Source organism: Python bivittatus, unplaced genomic scaffold (genome assembly GCF_059951505.1).
Source record: "Python bivittatus isolate LINGU-HERP-01145 unplaced genomic scaffold, Pbiv_v1 ctg000530_np1212, whole genome shotgun sequence".
In the NCBI taxonomy this organism is placed as follows: Eukaryota; Metazoa; Chordata; class Lepidosauria; order Squamata; family Pythonidae; genus Python; species Python bivittatus.
This window is the reverse complement of record NW_028277085.1, coordinates 9,296,487-9,316,302: the sequence shown is the minus strand read 5'-3', so window position 1 is coordinate 9,316,302 and position 19,816 is coordinate 9,296,487. Positions and strand designations below refer to the sequence as shown.

The 19,816-nt window shown below is 41.4% G+C and overlaps 1 protein-coding gene across 1 annotated transcript; it reads left to right on the top strand.

The window, feature by feature from the left end:
* Window positions 1-2,743: 2,743 nt before the first annotated feature.
* SLC27A2 (solute carrier family 27 member 2) lies at window positions 2,744-19,214 on the top strand. Its single transcript, XM_088148183.1, has 10 exons — window positions 2,744-3,221; window positions 5,911-6,120; window positions 7,277-7,435; window positions 9,673-9,797; window positions 13,024-13,218; window positions 14,418-14,508; window positions 15,488-15,686; window positions 16,688-16,785; window positions 17,363-17,493; window positions 19,001-19,214. Exons 1-10 carry the CDS (start codon window positions 2,744-2,746, stop codon window positions 19,175-19,177), a joined length of 1,863 nt encoding a protein of 620 aa, XP_088004309.1. The 3' UTR covers window positions 19,178-19,214.
* The last annotated feature ends 602 nt before the right edge of the window (window positions 19,215-19,816 follow it).

The following is a 19,816-nucleotide window of genomic DNA, read 5'->3' as shown; positions in this document are numbered from 1 at the left end:
GTTGTAAATCATGGTTCAAGAGTGAATGTGATATATGACCGCAGGTAACTCTGGGTTACAGTATTTATTAAGACTTGATTAAATTAGCCATGGCTTACCACACTATCTGGACCCTATCAGTGACTGGACAACCAGCGTGTAGAAATAATTGCACATTAATAACAGGAACAGCTCATGGAATTTCGAAGTCACAGAATGTGGCCGCAAATGCAAGAAAAACCCGGCAAATTCACACACACACACAAAATGTGATTAAAAATCAAGCCAAAGAAAACACATTTTACAAACCCCAAACCCTTATGTCAGCAGGCGTGGACACATTTGTCCTTCATATTCGTTTTATCTTGGAGCAATCCAAAAAGTTGTACTTCAGTAAAAATTAAAGGAAAAAAAAAGAACAGAATCCTTTTATACCATTCCATTCCAAGTCTCATGGTTCATGCGGTAATTGTAATAAAAATAATAACCAGCGTAACAACAATTAAACACAAAAAAACAAGCTAACCTGCTTAAGGCTGCGTTCTGTTTGTGTGTGTGTGTGTGTGTGTGTCTGTGTGTGTGTGTTTTGCACCATAAAAGAGGGCCCACTTTTTAGCTTCTTGTTGTTTTACTATTTCCCCATGCTGATTTATTGATTTATTTTATTTTATTTTATTTATTTATCTGTCAAATTTGCCACTGCCCATCTCATTAAGAAATGACTCTGGGTGGTTTACAAAGCAGTCCAGATCAATTAAAAATACAATATAAAATGACCCTGAATAAATAGAAAATAAATATAATCCAAGAATAGATGTTCGATTGGCAGGAGCTCGGGGAGCGTCACCAAGGCGCCAGGCACCCCCAGGACTGGGTAAGAGCCTTGTAACCCACACAAGCTGGCAGAGCCAGGTCTTTAATCCTTTCCGGAAAGCCGGGAGGGGGGGGGCCTGCCGCACCTCTGGGGGGAGAATATTCCATAGGGCGGGGGCAATCACATGATGTGATTGCTATTGAACTAGAAATTTGTTTTAAAAGAACAAAGATAACACAGTATAATATACCCTCTAGTGGTCAACTAACGGTCTCAGAAGCATCCATCCTCAGGGCAAGTTTCCTATTCTTCCTTTTTTATGTTTATAGTTTTATTAAATATTTTGAGAAAGAAAATTAAAAGAAAAAATACATACTGTACAGGAAAAGGGAAGAAAGAAGTAAACAAGGAGAAAAGGAAACAGGAAATTAACTAGCATTATAGAATGAAAGAGGACTAAATTGTTAGGTAAGGATTTTAGCTTTACATATCTGATATCTTTTATATTGTTTTTAAAACTGCAGGACATTTTAAAATACAAGTATAATATAGATATCAACAGCAATAAGCAGCACAGTATAAATCATAACATACAGTAAGGAATTAATGTAATTTCTGTCCAAACAGTGAAAAACCTTTCCTTATTTAACAGATCACTGAAAGTTAGAATATCAAGATGATATGAAGGGAAATGCAAATTTCAGACATGGTACAAGCCCCTATATAACCCAAGCATTGTTTTCGAGAATTAAATTCTGTGCCAGATTTACTTTTCTATTGTAGTATTATTTTTTCTAAAAGCATTCTATTGCACATTTCAGATGAACCCATTAGAGTTTGTAAGCTGCAGTTTATTACAGCAGCTGGTGTGCACATCTAGCCAATTGTGGTTTCACCAAAGCAGGGCTTAGCTTGTTGTGTGAAGGCAGAAGACCCGTGTCCAGCCTCTCCCCCCTCTCCAGCATGTCCAGAAACACCCCATCTCATCATCACTCCGCAGCATGGCATGAATGCAACTGGAATGGTGAGCGCACCATTGTCTGATGCTATTAATTGCACAAGTTCTCCGTCAAGGTGGCAATCGGGGTGTTGGCAGGGGATCCAGAAAAGACAAGATGGCAGGTGTGACCCACAAGAAAAAAGGGATGGGGCTTGAATCATGTGGTGGTCACCCTCCTGACATTTTTTTACATTCTTCTGCAAGTACCCCTGGCCGTCAAGCCAGGTCAATGGGTCAAGCTCCCTTTAGCAACCACCCACCAAGAAAGTGGCTGTAGAAGCTGGGCTTCCAGTATCTCTTGCAGCCAAACCACCCTGCAGAAGAGGTTCAGAGTGATCCCACCACAGACCTGCTGCAACAGCTGGAGCCAAGAAGTCCACCATCCCTAACCGCAAAACCCACTTCCTCCCCCTGTCTAGATGGTCCACATGGAAGGTCTGGTGTCAACCTTACACAGGAGACATCATTCCACGCTGGAGAGCCACCTTCGGGTTACCTTAGCAATGGGCCAATCATACGGTGAAGCCATCTCCTTGGCCAACATCACCTGTCCACCGAGTCTGGGCTCCCAGCGCCCTGGTTCAGGGCCTTAAAGGCAATACCTTCTCTCCCTCCGTTCTTCTTAGAGGTGCCCCCAGACTCCTGCCAAAGGCCAAGGCCATCGCGGAAGTTGGGAGACAGGCTAAGGAAGAGAAGCTTCTCCTTGCAGTGGGAAACTGCCTCGGGAGCCAGAGGGCAGAGCCGGCCGCCACGAAAAGCGCGCCCTTTGCGCCTCGGTGCGCGCGTCGAGGCGAGGGGCCGTGGCGGGAGGGGGGGAGCGCGCGCGCCCGGGAGCCGGACACGCCCCTCCCTCGAGGCCACTCGGTCCCCCGGGCGCCGGGCGGCTTCTTCAGCGCGCCTGCTGCCGGCCGGGGCAGCAGTCCAGGGGAGCCGGCGGCGGGGCGCCGGTCATGCTCTCGGGCTTCTGCGCGGCGCTGGCGGGGCTGCTGCTCCTGCCGCTGCTGGCGAGGCTGGCGTGCCCCTACTTCTTCCAGGACTTGCGCTTCTTCCTGAAGCTGCTGGCCGTGGGGTGGCGGGCCAGGCAGGGCGCGGCGGGGCGCCCCCCGCGCACCTTGCTGGAGGTGTTCGGGCGGCGGGCGCGCCGGGCGCCGCAGAAGCCGCTGCTGCTCTTCCGGGACGAGGTCTACACCTATCGGCAGGTGGAGCGGCGCAGCAACCAGGTGGCGCGGGCTCTGCGCGAGCACGCCGGGCTGCGGCAGGGCGACGGCGTGGCCCTTTACCTGGGCAACCAGCCCGCCTACCTCTGGATCTGGCTGGGCTGCGCCAAGCTGGGCTGCGCCCTGGCCTGCCTCAACTGCCACATCCGAGGGCGCTCGCTGGTTCACAGCTTCCAGGCCAGCGGGGCCAAGGTCTTGCTGGCTGACCCAGGTGAGGCGAGGCGCCCTGCCCCTGCCCCGCGGCTAGGTCGCCCCCCGCCCCCGCCCCGCCAAGCCCAGCTAGGTGGGGGGACGGCCGGTGGGGCTGAGCCGGTGGGAAAGGCTAGGCGAGGACGGGTGAGCGACGGACCCCTCCTCGGGGTCCCAGCCAAAGGGCTGCTAAGTCCCCAATTCCGAGCGTTGGGAAGGAGGGTCAGACCCCTGCAGGGAGTTCTCCGGGTTAACCCTTCTGAATCAGAGGCAAAGGAACTTCACGGGAGCTCATCCCACCTTTGCTGTCCATGGTCCCAGGATCAAGTCCCCATCGAAAGAGAAACTCTATCCAAGGGAGAATTTACAAGTCTACACCCTCAACACATCAGCATTCCACTTTACTGGCCCCAGTCTCACTCCACTCCACCCTAATGCTCTTCAAGGCCTTCCAAAATGCTAGCAGGGTGGGGGCCTGCTGGACCTCAGGGGCAAGGGCACTCCACAGGGCAGAGGCTGCTACAGAGAAGGCACGCTTCCCAGGTCCCACTAGATCACATTTACAGGAAGGGACCTGGAGTGCATCCACTCTACCTGACTGGTGGGACAGGCAGATACCCTCAGGGAGAGGCCATCTGGGGCTTTCAAGGTGATGACCAGCACCTTGAAGTACAGGTTGAACTGAAGTTGCCAGGCTTGAGAGATGTGTTTCTTGCCTTTAGAGTTCCCAAGAAAGGCAAACATAAAGCAAGTAGAACTTTATCCACCCTTCTCACCTGCAAGCCAGGAGGTTGGAAAAGAAAAATGCATAGACAATGGGGTTTCTAGGTCTTCTGCATCATTTGTAACATCCAGGGAAGAATGTGAATGCCCAAAGTTCTACCAGACAAACTATAGAGTGATAGCTGTTCCTGGGAACAGAGCCATTGTGGACTCTCTCAGAGGGATGTAGAAATCAGACAAAATTTGATACAGGTTTTCAGTCTGAATTTGCAGTGCAATTCGATTCAGGCTTCTGGTTCAGAAAATTGATCTGATTCAGATGTCCAGATTACTTTGGAAATAAATACCACGTGTAGAAGTATTTGAATCCATCAGAATAAATTTGGAGGCGTCCCATATTATTTAGTGGTTCGTATCAACTTGGCCAATTTGGAGGACTAATTTGATTCAGATTTCATTTTTGTTTATAGCTTGTTCTGTTTTGTAATTTTTTTTTTAAATGTGGAAAGAAAGAAAGAGGTTTGATCAAATCACTTTCCTGCTATAAGATCACACCTTTGTACACTCCCATTCTCCAGTTATATGGGGAAGAGAGATTCCCCATTTTGCCCCTACTTTAACTTCCTATCTCTGTGTCTAAAGGTTCAAACAACGGATTAACCCATATTTATTTTGGTTATCTGGGTCCAAACTACATGGTAACTCAGGCTGCAGTGAATAAACATATAACCGTTTTGTAGTAGTAGGTTACCAGATACTCTCCAGATGCATTGTTAGAACCGCACCCATGTCGTTGGTCATGTCATGTTTGCGTTTATAGGAGTTGTAGTTCCAAAATCTGGAGGGCAGCAGATTCTCCCTGTTTTAGCCCATGATGGTACTCAAGATGAAACCTGGAATTTTCTGCATACTGTATTAGATCAGGATCTGCAGTATTTAAGTAGTGATATGTTTGGCTTGACAACTGGTTGCGCTGATTGATTACACAAGCTGCAATATATTATTAATTACCTAATTCTCTTGGAAATGCTTTTCAAAAAGAGAACAATGCCACAGTGGCCCTTTTGGCAAGCTTTCAGAACAGCAGCATACGAATAATCCATCAAAATATTTTTCATTTCGTTATATGAGTCTTTGAAAAACAGTGGATGAAAGAACAAGGAAATTCCCTAGGATATTGAATCACCCTCACCTTGGAAATAGCTTAGCTCACTTAGAGATGCGTAGGGCGGGGGAACAGGGGAGCCCTCCCTCTCCATAATGAACCAGCTCACAAGGGCCCTTTTAGTACAAAGAAATCAAGGCATTATGCAACTTCAGCCTCTAGCCAGCACAATGGCTAATACTGCTCCAAATGTATAATCAGAATAAAAGTTGAAGATTGACTTTTGAAGATGCCGTCCAGTTAAACCTGGTTGGTTCCCTGTTTCGTAGCATATCACTTAGTTGCTAGGGAACCAACCAGCTTTAACTGGGACAGCATCTTCAAAAGTCAATCTTCAATTTTTGTTTTATTCTGTTTATTGCATGCCTGCACTTTATCACCACTGAGTACGTGGGGCAAACTCCATCAATCCTGCGGCTCTAAGAAGAAGGTATTGAAGAATGTGTTGTGGGTGTGGTTGTTTGGCCAAATAATTCATGAGCAACACTAACTAACCTTAGAACGGATATTTAGTAATTCTCCTTGTGAAGTTCATACGTTACTAAGCCATAGTTACTTTGATCATGCATCACTGAATAAACCACAGTTGGCTAGGCTCACAATTTGGTGCTAAGCCATAAACCGTGTTTTCAGCCAGATAGCTGACTTTACACAATGCAAAGCTAAATCCTCCACAAAACCCTCCAAAATGCTTTCCCGTGATGTGTCAATCCAAGCAATGTTTTTGATGACAGGACAATCTAAAGTAAAAAAGCACAAGTACTGATGAATCGGATCCAAATTTTTATTCTTAATGTGATAACTTCTCTTCTTCTCTTCAAAGACTTAAAAGCAGCCATTGAAGACATACTGCCAACCCTGAAACAAGAAAATGTGCTCGTTTATTTCTTAAATAGGACATCTGACACCGAGGGGGTTGACAGTTTCCTTGACAAGATGGATGCAGCTTCAGATGAGGCTGTTCCAGAGTCTTGGAGATCAAATGTCACTTTCAGAAGTCCCGCCTTGTACATTTATACCTCTGGAACTACAGGTAGAGTTTTTTAAAAAATCACTAAATTGGCTCCTGTTTTGTTAAGAATTGGACATGGTGATCAGGGAATGATGGAAGATGAAGTCCAACATATTTGGGAGAACATCATCTTGGGGAAAGCTAACTTAGAAGCAGGATATGCAACATTATTTACTCAGAAGTTCAACTGGACGTTGAATTCAATAAATTAAATACTCCCAGGTAAACTCATGCTGGATTACAGTTTAAAACTGATTTGAAAGTAATTTCAAAGGAAATTAAATCGACATGTCACAAAAAACCTGAGCAAAGGGTTTCATGTGTTGATACTTTGAAGAACACAGCTGGCTTGAAGTGCTGTATCAGGAATCTGATGCAAGTTTGAAAACAAAATAAGGCAACGGTTTAATAAGAAATGGGAGAGCATATTATTTTCAAGAGAAAATATTCACAATATTTAGATTTAATGATGATAAAAACTCTATCTCAGATGCTGCACTTGGATCTTCTGGTTGAAATGATTCAATGATATGATTGAAGAGAATCCAAGGAAGGAAGGAGGGAGGGAAGGCAGGCAGGCAGGCTGGCTATTTGGTAGAAGGATTCCAACTTGTATATTTCTCTGTTGTGGTTCTGGCCCTCTTGAATATGATCCCTGTCCCAAGAAATTCAACTAGTTCCCATTTTAATCATCTTTCAGAAAGTGGTGAAAACATGGCTTTTCTTTAGAAGACTAACATCTATACTTTACTTCCTATCCAATCATCAGTGGACTATTTTAAATTTTACTGTTGTTTTAGGAGAGCAATTATGTTTATGATTTTTATTCTTTATGAACTACTGTAAAGGTGTAATAGGGAAAGTATAGAAATACTGGGGATTCTATGGATGGATGGATGGATGGATGGATGGATGGATGGATGGATGGATGGATGGGTAGGATTTCTCCCTTACATGCTAGCTTTTTAAATTAGAATAATTTCCTTTGACATAAGTGCTTTTTCTTGTACAAAGGTTTTAAAAAAAATGTAAAGAGGATATCATATAACAGATGAATCAAACTATCTCAAAATTAAATGATAAATATTGCAGTGCATAGATGCTACTGTCTTATATCTCTGAAGGAAAGCAGTCTGTTCACGTGCCTAGAAAGTCAGCCAATCTTTTTTTCACATAGGCCTCCCCAAAGCTGCCGTGATTACTCATCAACGTACATTATTAGCTTGTGGTTTGATTATAGCCAGCGGTGTCACTTCGGAGGACATTATTTATACCACTCTGCCATTATATCACAGCTCTGCCCTCTTGCTTGGAGTACATGGTTGCATCATGCAAGGTAAGACACCAAAATAAAATTTAAAAGCATGTCTTAGACCAGCAAAATCTATCCTGCCTACTACATAATCTTAAATACTTAGTGGAAAAACATACTAATTGTTCAAAAGGGACCCTGTACACCACCTTTGTCAATTTAATTCCAGGACCAAGCATTGGATGAATCTAATATTCTCTTCTGTGAAGACTCTATATGAATTACATACTTCATTACGAGTCAGATGTTCTCCAACTTGCCTCTTGGCACCAATTTCTACTCAAAAAGGAATGAAGCAAAGTTGTCTACCTGCTCCTCGATTTCCCTCCCTATTAATTTTTCCATAAACTCTACAACCCAATACTAAATTTCATTCATTCAAAGTGGCTAAGAAATCTTAGTTCTCCTTTATGCAAATGATGCATTTATCTTCTGACCACCCCAAGGCAACTCCTCAAGGCCTTTACATTATATTGTGGAGAGGAGAGCATTGTCATCAATGAGAATAAATGACCAAGACAAAGATAGAGGTGTTCACCAACAAAGCTTTGTCAACCATGTTCACTGTTGGAAATGAACATGAGTATCAAAAAAATAATAATCATTATTATTATTAAATAATAATCTTTCAGTCCTCCACCATTTGAAATGTTCACCAAATGAAAGCCATTACTGAAGGGCAGTTGCAGCAATCCTGTATTTTGCAGGTCGTAGATATGTCCATGTGGCCATAGCTGTTACTCTCTAGAACTAATTGCAGGTTGTCCCCAGTTTAAGAACGAGTTCTGTTCCCAAGGTCTCTCCTTAAGTTGAATTTGTATGTAAGCTGGAAGTAGTACAGTATTGTGTAATTAACTTGAACCATTGTGTATTTAACTTGTATTTTGCTGCAGTTGGCTCCATTCTTAACTATGGCTCATCCTTAAACCAGGTGTTCTTAATCCAGGGACTACCTGTACTATCTTTCATCTGTAGACCACCTATTTTTTCAGATCGCAGACCCATTGAAGAATTCTGTCAAAAATTTTGAGATCCATTCTCCAAGTGCCCCAGAACATACCCAAAGTTTAGAGCTGGTCCTTATTTGTCTAGGGGCTCACATAAGGCTTTGCCATCTTAGATTCTGCTGATTTTCACAAAAGGCTGTTTTCATTTACTCTTCTGGATGGTTTTTAGTCAGCATGGAAAAAAGGCAGTGGACATCAGTCTTAGACAACATGGCTTCTCAGTTCAGTGACTTCACAAGGCCCTCAGGGAGCATAGTACTCTTCCCCTCATGTACATTATGTGGATAGTCTGAATGGAAAACCCTTTATACCTGCAAACTAACATTCTAAGCATGTCACCCTGAAGAGCTTTCTTTTGAGCAAAGTTTAGCTCCCTATTTTCCATACTATCAGAAGGATTACAATCATATCTTAATCTAAGATCGACTATATTGTCTATTACCTGTTTTATTGTGCTACCCTTTTTATACAGCTTGGCATGTAGATCTACCAACCGTCCTGTAGTCAAACTGGTTGGGCTGGTTTGATGAGGAGGAAAACTGCTTTCTTTTAGCTGATGTGTTTTCTGAAAGAAGGTAGCCACATTTTGCACAATTGGTATTGCCAGTAAGTGGGTCATGGTTTGGATTTTAAAATTATTATAACATATGCTAATTTTTTCATGCCATGGATGAGACTAACCAGTCATTTCCATTTTATCTATTTTTTAATTTTTAATTTTTTGTTCTGCCTTACCTTTATTCTATTTCACCCAAGCTTTCTTTGTTTTTTCTCCTAATTGTTTTCTCTCTTTAGAATGTATAATTTGTTGGTCATATTTAAGGCCTCAGACCTTATGCATACAGAGTAATTTAAATCAAAATCCCCAAGATTGCACATCACTTTTGTAAGAGCTTGTGCAAGAATACCAACATCTCATTGAAGGGACACCAAAATCTTGTACATCTTGGCAAGCCTGCAAAATTTGAATCAAGTTCACAGCGTGTACGTGTTTAGGAGTGTGCCTTAGCACCATAAGCACTATGTTGTGGACTCTTGTTCTAAAACGGGGCAGAGTTGCTCCTCGGATAGATATGGAGCTGAATACAAACTCTAGAAGTTGTTCATAGTCTCCTATCATACTTGGAGGCATCCACCCAAACAGAACAATGAAGAGAGTAATGGATAGACCACCTTTCTTCAGCAGTAGGCTTGAGAACATGTTCACGCATGGATAGATGTCTAACCTATTTCCCATTTTCCCTTTCTGTGCAGGTGCTACCCTAGTTTTACGCTCAAAATTCTCTGCTTCTCAGTTTTGGGATGACTGTAGAAAATACAAGGTGACCGTCGTACAATATATTGGAGAGGTGCTTCGTTATTTATGTCATGTGCCCAAGGTAGTCCTTCTTTGACCTCTTTCCTCTTATCCCTGTTGGACACATCATCCCCATCCCCAAACTGATTACTTCAATGTGCAGAACATAGGAAGGTCCCTGGTGTCCTCCTTTCCATCTCTCTTTTGCTATTATTATATACATGAAAGGGTTAAGGGTGGAATAGCCAAAAGGCACTCCTTTTGGGCAGTCCATGCTAATTGCCCACAGTATTGTTTTTAGTGGCTCTAGAAAGTTCTGTGCCTTTTGAGATGGATGGATGGATGGACGGACGGACGGACAGACAGAGACAGAGTCTTCTACCCTTTTTAACTCTTGCCTATTGTTCATGTCAATAGAAGCGAATATGTGTAGCTCAGGGTTGAACCATGGAGTTCTTGGGGTTCTCTGAGCTTGGCTGTTTTCTTGCAAACGTTTCATTACCCGGCTAGGTAACATCTAGCCCTTCTAGCACTGAAGATGTTACCTAGCCGGGTAACGAAATATTGTTCGTGTCTCTTTCCCTGCTTTTTGCCAATTCACTGTTTTTGATGTTTGCTGATGTTTCATAAATCAACATCAAGCCACATTTTTTTGCTAGCTGGAATGAAAGGGGTGTGGGCGTGCTCTATCCGGATATAGGGACTGAATGGGAGCAGGCTGGGCTGGGTGCAAGCTAAACTGGAAATTATCCACAGTCATTTTCCAAAACTATTGTTAAACTGCCTTTTTAAGGCCTGACTTTTGATAGTAGGCTATGAGCAACATGATTGATTTTTTATGCTGGCTAGGGAATTCTGGGTGTTGAAGTCCACACATCTTAAAGTTCCCAAGGTTGAGAAACTCTGGCCTAGGCAATCCAATGGAGTTATGTTTAAGCAGATTATGTGCACGGAGGAAAATTCTAGCATAAAAAAAAACCCCTCAATAAAGGATAAATAGACTGCATTTTAGGCCAACTGGACCTCAATACTGAAGATTTAATGAGGCTTTGAACAGTAGCTGAGGATATTGTTAAAAGCATGTTAGTTATATAAACCAAGGAAGTGCCCTCAAGACTGAATAACATGTATTTGTGATAATGTTGGGATAATATGTCCCAAGGAGACATTTAATGGTGGAAGCTGCTTAGCCTGCAGGTGTTATAAATCCATACCACTAAAGATTTTGTTATCTGGTAATTAAACTGGGAGGCATGTTGCTTAATTTCTATTATAGTAACAGGAAAAGCAGGATTTTTTCATGTACAGTAAATATGAAAATTGGCACCTTCAGAAGTATTCATGCATCCACACTCATTGTATGCAACATATCGGTTGTTTGCTACCACATCTGAATAAATAGGTATGGCTTTCTTTGGGCAGAGTTACACTGAAATGAACAATATATGTTTTCCAACCCTGTGTTTCTCTAATCCTGAGATATATCAGGGCATAATCAAAACTTTAATAGCTCCATACTAGTTGATCTACCGGCAGCTTCATTAAATTGCCATCAGGCTCAAAAGTGTTCAGATGTTTGAGTTTATTTGCAGAAACAAATCGAAGCCATTTTGTTCCCCACTTTCTTTCTCCCTGGCATATTTTTATGGCGTGTTTCTTTTGTGGTTATTTACAGGCCAGTTTTCACTGCAGCTGCTTTTATTCTGTTTTATTTCCTTAACTCACAAAAGGATTAAAGAGAAACAAAAGGACAAACAGAAGGATTGGAGGTTAATAATACTCTGCTTCCCCCAGAGGAACTTTACTAGGTGGAAAAATAAATCTCAGAGGTCCACAATCAAAGAACAAAAGGGGCCAAAAGAAAGCTAAGGGGGAAAAAATGGCAAATGAACAGAATGTTTGATCTCTTAAATATACCAGGTTGTTTGGAATTAATCACTTTACCCGTTTGGGTAACACAGGAAGATACGATTAACTAAAATAATGCAAAGCTTTTAAACTCTCAATAGTGTGTGAAGTGTCACGGAACACGTGAACACAACGCTCCCCAGTAGTTCATGTTCAACACATTAATGCACATTTAGTGACGTGTGCTTAACCCCCCACTTCGTGGCTGCACAGATTTTGCTAAAGCTTTTTCCTGATGGCATAGAAAGAAGATTTACTTCTAATTTAACCTTTTTACACGCATACATCAAGATTATCAGAAGATGTCTTATTGTCAAGTCCACAAAGTCCAAACCCCAATTCAGAAGAATTCTCGTGAAACCAGGCCTGGTTCAGATAAATTCTCCTTTACTGGTTGGTACATGCAGCTTGAAGGAAAGCATTGCTAAAACTAAAGCCCGCGTAAATTTCCCTCTACTTTTCTCTTCTTGCCCCCCTTCTATTTTGGCGCCTGATTTCTTTCTCACCGGATTGTGGCCTTGTAAATTCCTCTCCCTGATAACACAGTTCTTCCTGGCCTTCAGGCTACCACCGGTTTTGTCTGCTTTCCTGTATTGTTACAAATTCCCATATCAAAGTAAGCAACTCTCAGTTATCAAAGCAATACCCCAAACATGCCTATTAGCTACTGTCTCCCCCCTTGTTACAAATGGCAGAATCAAAGCAAGCAAATTCCTATTGACTACTACAGCTATTAAGTCAGTCCTCTTGTGATTAACATTTGATTGATGCAGGTTCTGACACTTATATTGAATCTGATGCCTCACCTACCTAGCTCAATATTACTTCCATGGATTGGCAGCAATTCTCAAGAGATTCTACTGGAGATATCAGGGGCTAAACCTGTAATCTTTTGCATACATATCCAGGGCTCCGCTACTCAGCCTCCAATGCACAAATCATATTCTATATAGTCTATACCAGTGTTTCTCAACCTTCCTGAGTTTATTTGCTGGCTGTGAAATTCTGGGAGTTGAAGTCAACCCATCTTAAATTCGGCAAGTCTGAGAAACACTGGTCTATACCATTGGCTGTATAGGATTAGCAAGTTATTCTTCTTGGGTTAGTTCACTGTTTCCCTACTTTGGCAACTTCTAGATAAGAATCAGCTCCCAGAATTTCTAGCTATTCCTGCCTTGGCCACTGCTGAGAATTGTGGGAGTTGAACTCAAGACATCTGGAAGTCACACAGCTTGAGAAATATTGGACCGGCTTGATATAGGACAACATTTTCTGTTTCTAAAGAAAGGTCCACTCCCATGGAATGCTTTTGCAACTATGAAATAGAAAGCTCTCTGATTTGTTTGTCCTCTACTGACTAGTCTTTTATGCTCTTCTGGAATTGTGATTTGTTTTTCTAGAAAGATGATGATCAGAACCATACAGTAAGACTTGCTGTGGGTAATGGCTTACGGGCTGATGTTTGGAGAGAATTTATCAGAAGGTTTGGAGACATACGTATTTTTGAGTTTTATGCAGCCACTGAAGCCAATGTTGGATTTGCTAATTATACTGGAAAAATTGGAGCTGTGGGAAGATTGAACTACTTCCATAAGGTATGAAAAAGAAAAGACATATGTTCCTTTATTTTGTATTGGCCAATCAGCTTTTTTCTAGCATCCATCAGTGCTCAACCATAAACCTCCTTTGAAAGATAATTTGTGGTGCTTTCCTAAAAACAAAGGGAATTCGCATGCTTTACATTTCAGTCTCTATTATCCAGATTTCCAGAGGCTACATCCACAATTAAATCAAAAATTTAAGGAGGGGATGGGCTCCTCTTCATAGAATATTTCAAACAAAGGGTAGACATTTGGGGGCATTTGGATTTGGAACATAGAATTGGACTGAAGGACCTAAATGTCTCCCTCAGTTCTATGAGTTAGCAATCTTATGTGTCAAGAAAGTGTAGAAGGATGTAGACAAGTGAAATTCAATCTCCTTGCTAAATTGGAGAAGGAAAAAAAAGATCTATATTGCTTAAGGATCCCAGCCCCTGCTGAACACTGAGGCTACAGCTAATTTCTCATTCCCAATTTCTCATCTGTCCAAAGTTTCAAGCAGTCAGTTAATAAATATAATAAATACCCAAGTTTTTTATGCCCTGCTACACTTCAAAAGCAGCTTAAGTTGACCCCGTATCATATTTCTCCATGTTTATGGGAAGTCAAAACCTAATTTCTTGCCTGTTATGAATTAACAAACCAAAGCAAAGTAATCATAGCCTGTTGGACACTTTCTAGTGGATTTTAGAAGCTTATGGCTGACCCCTCTGGATTGGTTAGAGGATTGGGCAATAACAAACCAAGGATAATCCTGGAAACCACAATCAAACCATGAATCCCTAGTTTAAATTGGTCTTAAACTAGTGTATACGTGTCCTTAAAACAAACTTTGGGTTATTCATTGATTCCATTTGTACATCAGACTAAACCAAACAATATTGTATCTCAAACAACATGTCAACTCAGTAAGTTCTTCAATTCCTCATGCCAGTAGCAAGCAGGATTTCTCAACATCAGCCTGCAGCTGTGCATATTCTGTCTATATAAAATGAAAATGGAATCACATTTATTGATGTTGTATTTTTTGGCCCTATCTCTTAAATGGCAGCAATTTTTTAAGTGTTCTAAGATCGCAGCATGTAATCCTATCTGGGGGGACTGTAAGTGTGCTCTTTCAAAAACAAACCCAAAAAGCATCTGAATCTCTGTTTTCAACACATAATATGCCAATGGTCTTATGCTTTCCTTAGAAAATAATACACTACGAACTCATTAAATATGATGTGGAGAAAGATGAGCCTATCAGAGATGAAAATGGCTACTGCATAAAAGTTCCTAAAGGTACCTCTGATTTGACATCTTTATTTGCCACTGAAATTCAGCACGGATAACATGCTTTGAACTGTCTATATGCTTTTAAGAAGAAACAATGCTCTAGAGTCCATTTGAAAGACCAGGTAAAAGAGAGACTACTGCTTAAATAGCTAGACTTTAAAACTCAATCACATCTTTAGGAATATGTAGCGGAATGAGTCCTTTAGTTCAGAGCTCAACAACCTATTCTAGGTACCACCATTACAAGCTTATATAATGGCCAAGAAACGCTCCCATCATCTCCTGTATCAGAGCTTGGGGCAAAATTATCCATGCCAAAACCAGTCAAGAATACTTACAGCAGATAAGAGTTTACTCAGGTCTAAGATGAGTAGCAGAGCATCACCAGTGCCACCATAGATCAAGGCTCCTACAGTCTTGTACAAGTCTTGGCATCAAAAAGCAAATTCAAGATGTAGCTCAACATCTAGCTGTGCTTTAGCAGGTGCTTAAATATTGGGAGATCCTGATCTCTCCCTAATTTACCTAACCCTAACCCTAACCCTAACCCTAATTTACATTGGTGCAGATCTGAGCTAAAAGCAAATACTGAACTACTTGGGAGGAATAGCCTATTCCCAAATAGACTTTTTGCCAAGTAGATGTGTGTTTATATGTATATCCACTAAGTGTACAAGATCTTTAAATCTCTCCTAGGATTTCAGTGAACCTGCTCAAAATCTTGCACCAGAATTTCAATTGAAAATATTAATTTAGTTTTGGGGCTCTGCAAATGCCATGTGGGGTATGTTAATTTGGCGGGGAAGGGGAGAAAAAGTTCAGTTTGATATTAAAATGGACTTAGATGTGAGGTTTTCATTATTGCTGCTGTATTTTTGTTAGTTATAGAACTTTTGCAGGGAGCCCTACAATGGATCCAGGCATTCAAGCCTACTACTCTGCAGCCTTCCTTTTTCATTTTGTTTGAGTTTTGTGTTCCTCCTAGGTGAAGTGGGGCTGTTGGTTTGCAAAATCACCCAGTTGGCTCCATTTAGTGGTTATGCAGGATCAAAGAGTCTGACGGAAAAGAAGAAGCTAAGAGATGTTTTCCAGAAAGATGATGTATACTTCAACAGTGGAGATCTTTTAATGATTGGTCGTGACAACTTTGTTTATTTCCATGATCGAGTTGGAGATACATTCCGGTTTGTTACTCTCTCTCTCTCTTTGTGTGTGTCAGCAGAAAATACTTTACTTGCTTGAAATGTGACAGCTATGTTTCAGCATTGAAGTCACAGTTTAATGTTCAAGGAGTCAAGAGATTAACTTCCCTGTCAGTCAGTTCCAGCATGCTAAAACACTACTATGGTTTTGCAGTCAAATGGTTTGAGGTATTACATTGGAGGCAACTTTTGGTAAACCTTGGTCTTGCACATGGCAGCCCCATGTGATGGCACCCCAGAACTGTAACTGGACTATCCTTCTTAAGCAAAGCATCTTCTGACACTGCTCTCCAAGGTGGGATGAGTCCTCCGTGACCTGAAGCTGTATCTTTTCTTGCTTGAGTTGCATCCTCTGGATTGTTCATTGACTCCATCCCATGACTGATTCATCAGCCCTGGATTAATAACCTTCTTCCACCCTGATCCCTCTGATATAATTCTTAAATTTGAGTTTCCCCCTCTAGCAGATGACTGGGGCTCATTTATGAGAACAGGACAATCTGAATGGTTTTGCCTAAACCCTAAATCACAAGGTGATTGGATTGGTCTTGCTTTATCGTATTGTGTGAAACTCACCCATTGAACTTTGTAAGGCATGATGTGCTGTATGTGCCATCTGTTGTAGTGATGGTGGCAACTAGGGATGGAAATCAAAAAAGTCAACATGGCAGATTATGATGGTTAAAATAAAGGGGTGGCTCTTTGGTTGTTCAATACCAACTTGACTTTTTGACCCCCATTCCCCATGGGCACCCCCAGTAGCCAGTAAGAGCTTCTTCTCAGTCTTCCAGAAAGGCAACCTTTATGGTCCCTCATCCATTCCACCCAAGTATTATATTTAATGGCAACAACAGCAATAGCAACAAAAAATATCAAGTTTGGATAGCAGAAATGTTTACAAGCTGGGTTATATTTGTAAGACAGGTAAACAAGAATAGCGTTGCTTTATTCTGTGCTTTTTGAAATGAATTATATATCCTCAGATGGAAAGGAGAAAATGTGGCCACAACAGAAGTTGCTGATATTTTAGGACTAATCAACTTTATTCAGGAGGTGAACGTGTATGGTGTACCTGTACCAGGTATGGGATAAAGTCAGAATCTTGCAATGGAAGGAAGGAAGGAAGGAAGGAAGGAAGGAAGGAAGGAAGGAAGGAAGGAAGGAAGGAAGGAAGGAAGGAGGGAGGGAGGGAGGGAGGGAGGGAGGGAGATCTTAAGGTGATATTTTTTATTTTTTTTTAATCTGGATCCCAAAATGTGCTATTCTAAAGAGAGTAAGTGGAGCCCTAGAAGAACACGGTATCAATGTTAAAAGCTGGTTCATTTGCCTAAATTTTCATCTTTGATTTTGAAAAACTAGTTTTTAATCCTAAGGGAGATGTAAGTGTACACAGACTACATACTAACGGAGATGTAAACATGCCAAGTACTCTAAATTGAAAAACTACTTAGCTCATTGGTGTTTGTCTTTTATGTAAAACATAAAAATGATTTGAACACTTCAGATGGATTTTTTAGTTTGATCCACCATGATAATCAGGTCTTTTAATGTTAAGTTGTTGAATTCTGGCCAGTAACCATAATAAAGTTAATACGAATTTCATGGACTTAGTAGGAAGCAGTTGAGAGAAACAAATATTAATGGCAGCTTTCTTGCAGATCATGAAGGCCGAATAGGCATGGCATCCATTCGACTAGCAGATGATTGTGAATTTAATGGAGAAATTCTCTACAAGCATGTGAAAGATTACTTGCCACTTTATGCAAGACCATATTTTGTGAGGATTCAGGTAGGTCATCCTCCATCCACACCCATCTCACAATTGGATAGAAAGTGACAGTGTCTTTGCAGTAGAGAATGAGAACCACAATTTTCATGGATGTTGCTGTATTGCATTGTTTGAAGGATCTCAGAACATGCATATCTCCCACTGTGCTGTCGATAGTTGATTGTACTATCTAGCATAACATCTGAAATCTTATATGGAAGCCAGAAATTGAAGGTTGCAATACTAATACCAGTTTATTTAAAAGCCATGTGAATATTATATGTCTCAGGCCCTATTCCCACAATGCACATATCAGTGAGGGAGGTGTTATAGAGCAGTGGGAAAGGGATTAATTGATTCAAGGAATTAAATTTAGCCCCAAATGGACTGGGTCATACATAGAATTAAAATAACTCAATCAGTCAAGCATGCCTAGTCAATTAACCCATTTTGTCTACCTAGTCCTCCAAGAGCAAGAGTGGTAAAGAAAGAGTGGCTAAAACACAAATTAAGCCTCTCTATTACAGAACTCTCATCAAATGAGTTCTATAATGAAGGATACATCTCCCAAACAGTCATCAGCTGCTGCAGCCAAGCTACATCTGGTCTTTCTTACCTGTCCAAAGGATTAATAATATAATGGCATCTTTCCAGTATTTTGGGCCATGAGTTCTTAAGAGATATCAGTGGATGGAGACTTTGTTCTCAAAACGACAACTTTTGACCCAACTGGTGTGTCTGGTTGCTACCATAACAACCAATAAGGAGATTTGACTGGAGTAATGATTGACTGGGCTAAGCATGTTGTAGGAACAGGGTCTTTGTAAGAACATATGAAACTCCAATAGAAGAGAATATATGTAGCTCAGGGTTGAACTGTGGAGTCCATGGTGCTCTCTGAGCTTGGTTGTTGGCTTGCAGACGTTTCCTTACCCAACTAGGTTACATCATCAGTGCTAGTAGCTGTGGGGTTTGCTCCTTGTTTATATACAGTAGCTTTCTCTGCCCCTTTATATAGCAATAGCTTGTTTATATATCGTAGCTTGCCCAAACTCCGAGAGCTTGCACCAAACTCAGAGAGCACCAGGGACACCAACATATGAAACTACTTGATCTTGAGTTCAAGTACTGATCCCTCTCTCGGCATTATAATAACTAATGGCCAATGATTCCTCAAGGCTGCCTTCCCCAGGTGTCCTCCAGATGTCCTGGGACCAGCTCTCTGAATTCCCAGTGCACATACTAGGTAGTTCAACTCCCAGTTCCTCTGAGGATGCCATGTTCAGGGAGACTTATGAAAGTTCATGCCACAAGCCCTTTTCAGATCTGCCTAGAGATGCCAAGAATAGCCTTTCATTGAACTATGGCCCTGGGATTATACTATAATTATGGGTTATTATTTAATTAGTTGCATAAAGAAGAAACAACGATCATTATGTTTAGGAAGGAAGAATAGAGTAATTATTTTTAGAGACCTGGGCTGTATCGCAACTTAGCAATGCCATGCTGTTTCTCCTTGTTCTAATAGGATGCTATTGAGATCACAGGAACATTTAAGTACCGCAAAGTGCAGTTAGCAGAAGAAGGATTCAATCCGGCAGTTGTCAAAGACACCTTATATTTTTTGGATGATAAAGAGAAGACCTACGTACCCTTGACAGAGGACATCTATAACTCAATATGTAGCAACAGATGGAAACTATAGTGCTTCTGAAGTTATTTTAAAAAAAAGTCTGTTGTCAAATAATTTTAGAAAGTTATGGAAAATTGGTTTTTAGCTCAATTACACATTTATGCCTAGATTTTGAAATGCCAATGTCTTCCTGGTTTCATCAATATTTTAGTGGTAGTGCTGATGGCTTTGGGATCAAAGTAGTTCTACCACCTCCAGATTGATCTGCCAATATGGATATACTCTACATGTTTTGGAATCACAATCTTTTGAAGTTAATAGCTGATATGCTAGCTGAGTCTCCCTTGTACAAGCACTTCTCATTTCTGTCTCTTGGTCTGTGTGGGAAGAAATGTCAGAATACAGAATGGGAAATGTCTTCCCACGTGCCCAGAGAGAATAAAAGTTCCAATTCACTCCTCATCCAGTCCATTAGAACAAGAGTTTGGGAAGAGGGTGCTAGAGCTTCCATCACATATTAACAGTAGTAAAAGATGCATTCAGCATATAACGCCATTCCAATAGTATCATCTGCCATGATTGACCACCAGTGATCTGCCATTGCCACAGCTAGATGGGATTAGGTCTACGCCAAAGCAGTCCTGGGTTTTTTGGGGGCCGGGGGAAGGATTAAACTAGCCTCCAAAGATCAGTTGCATTGTATAAAAAGGA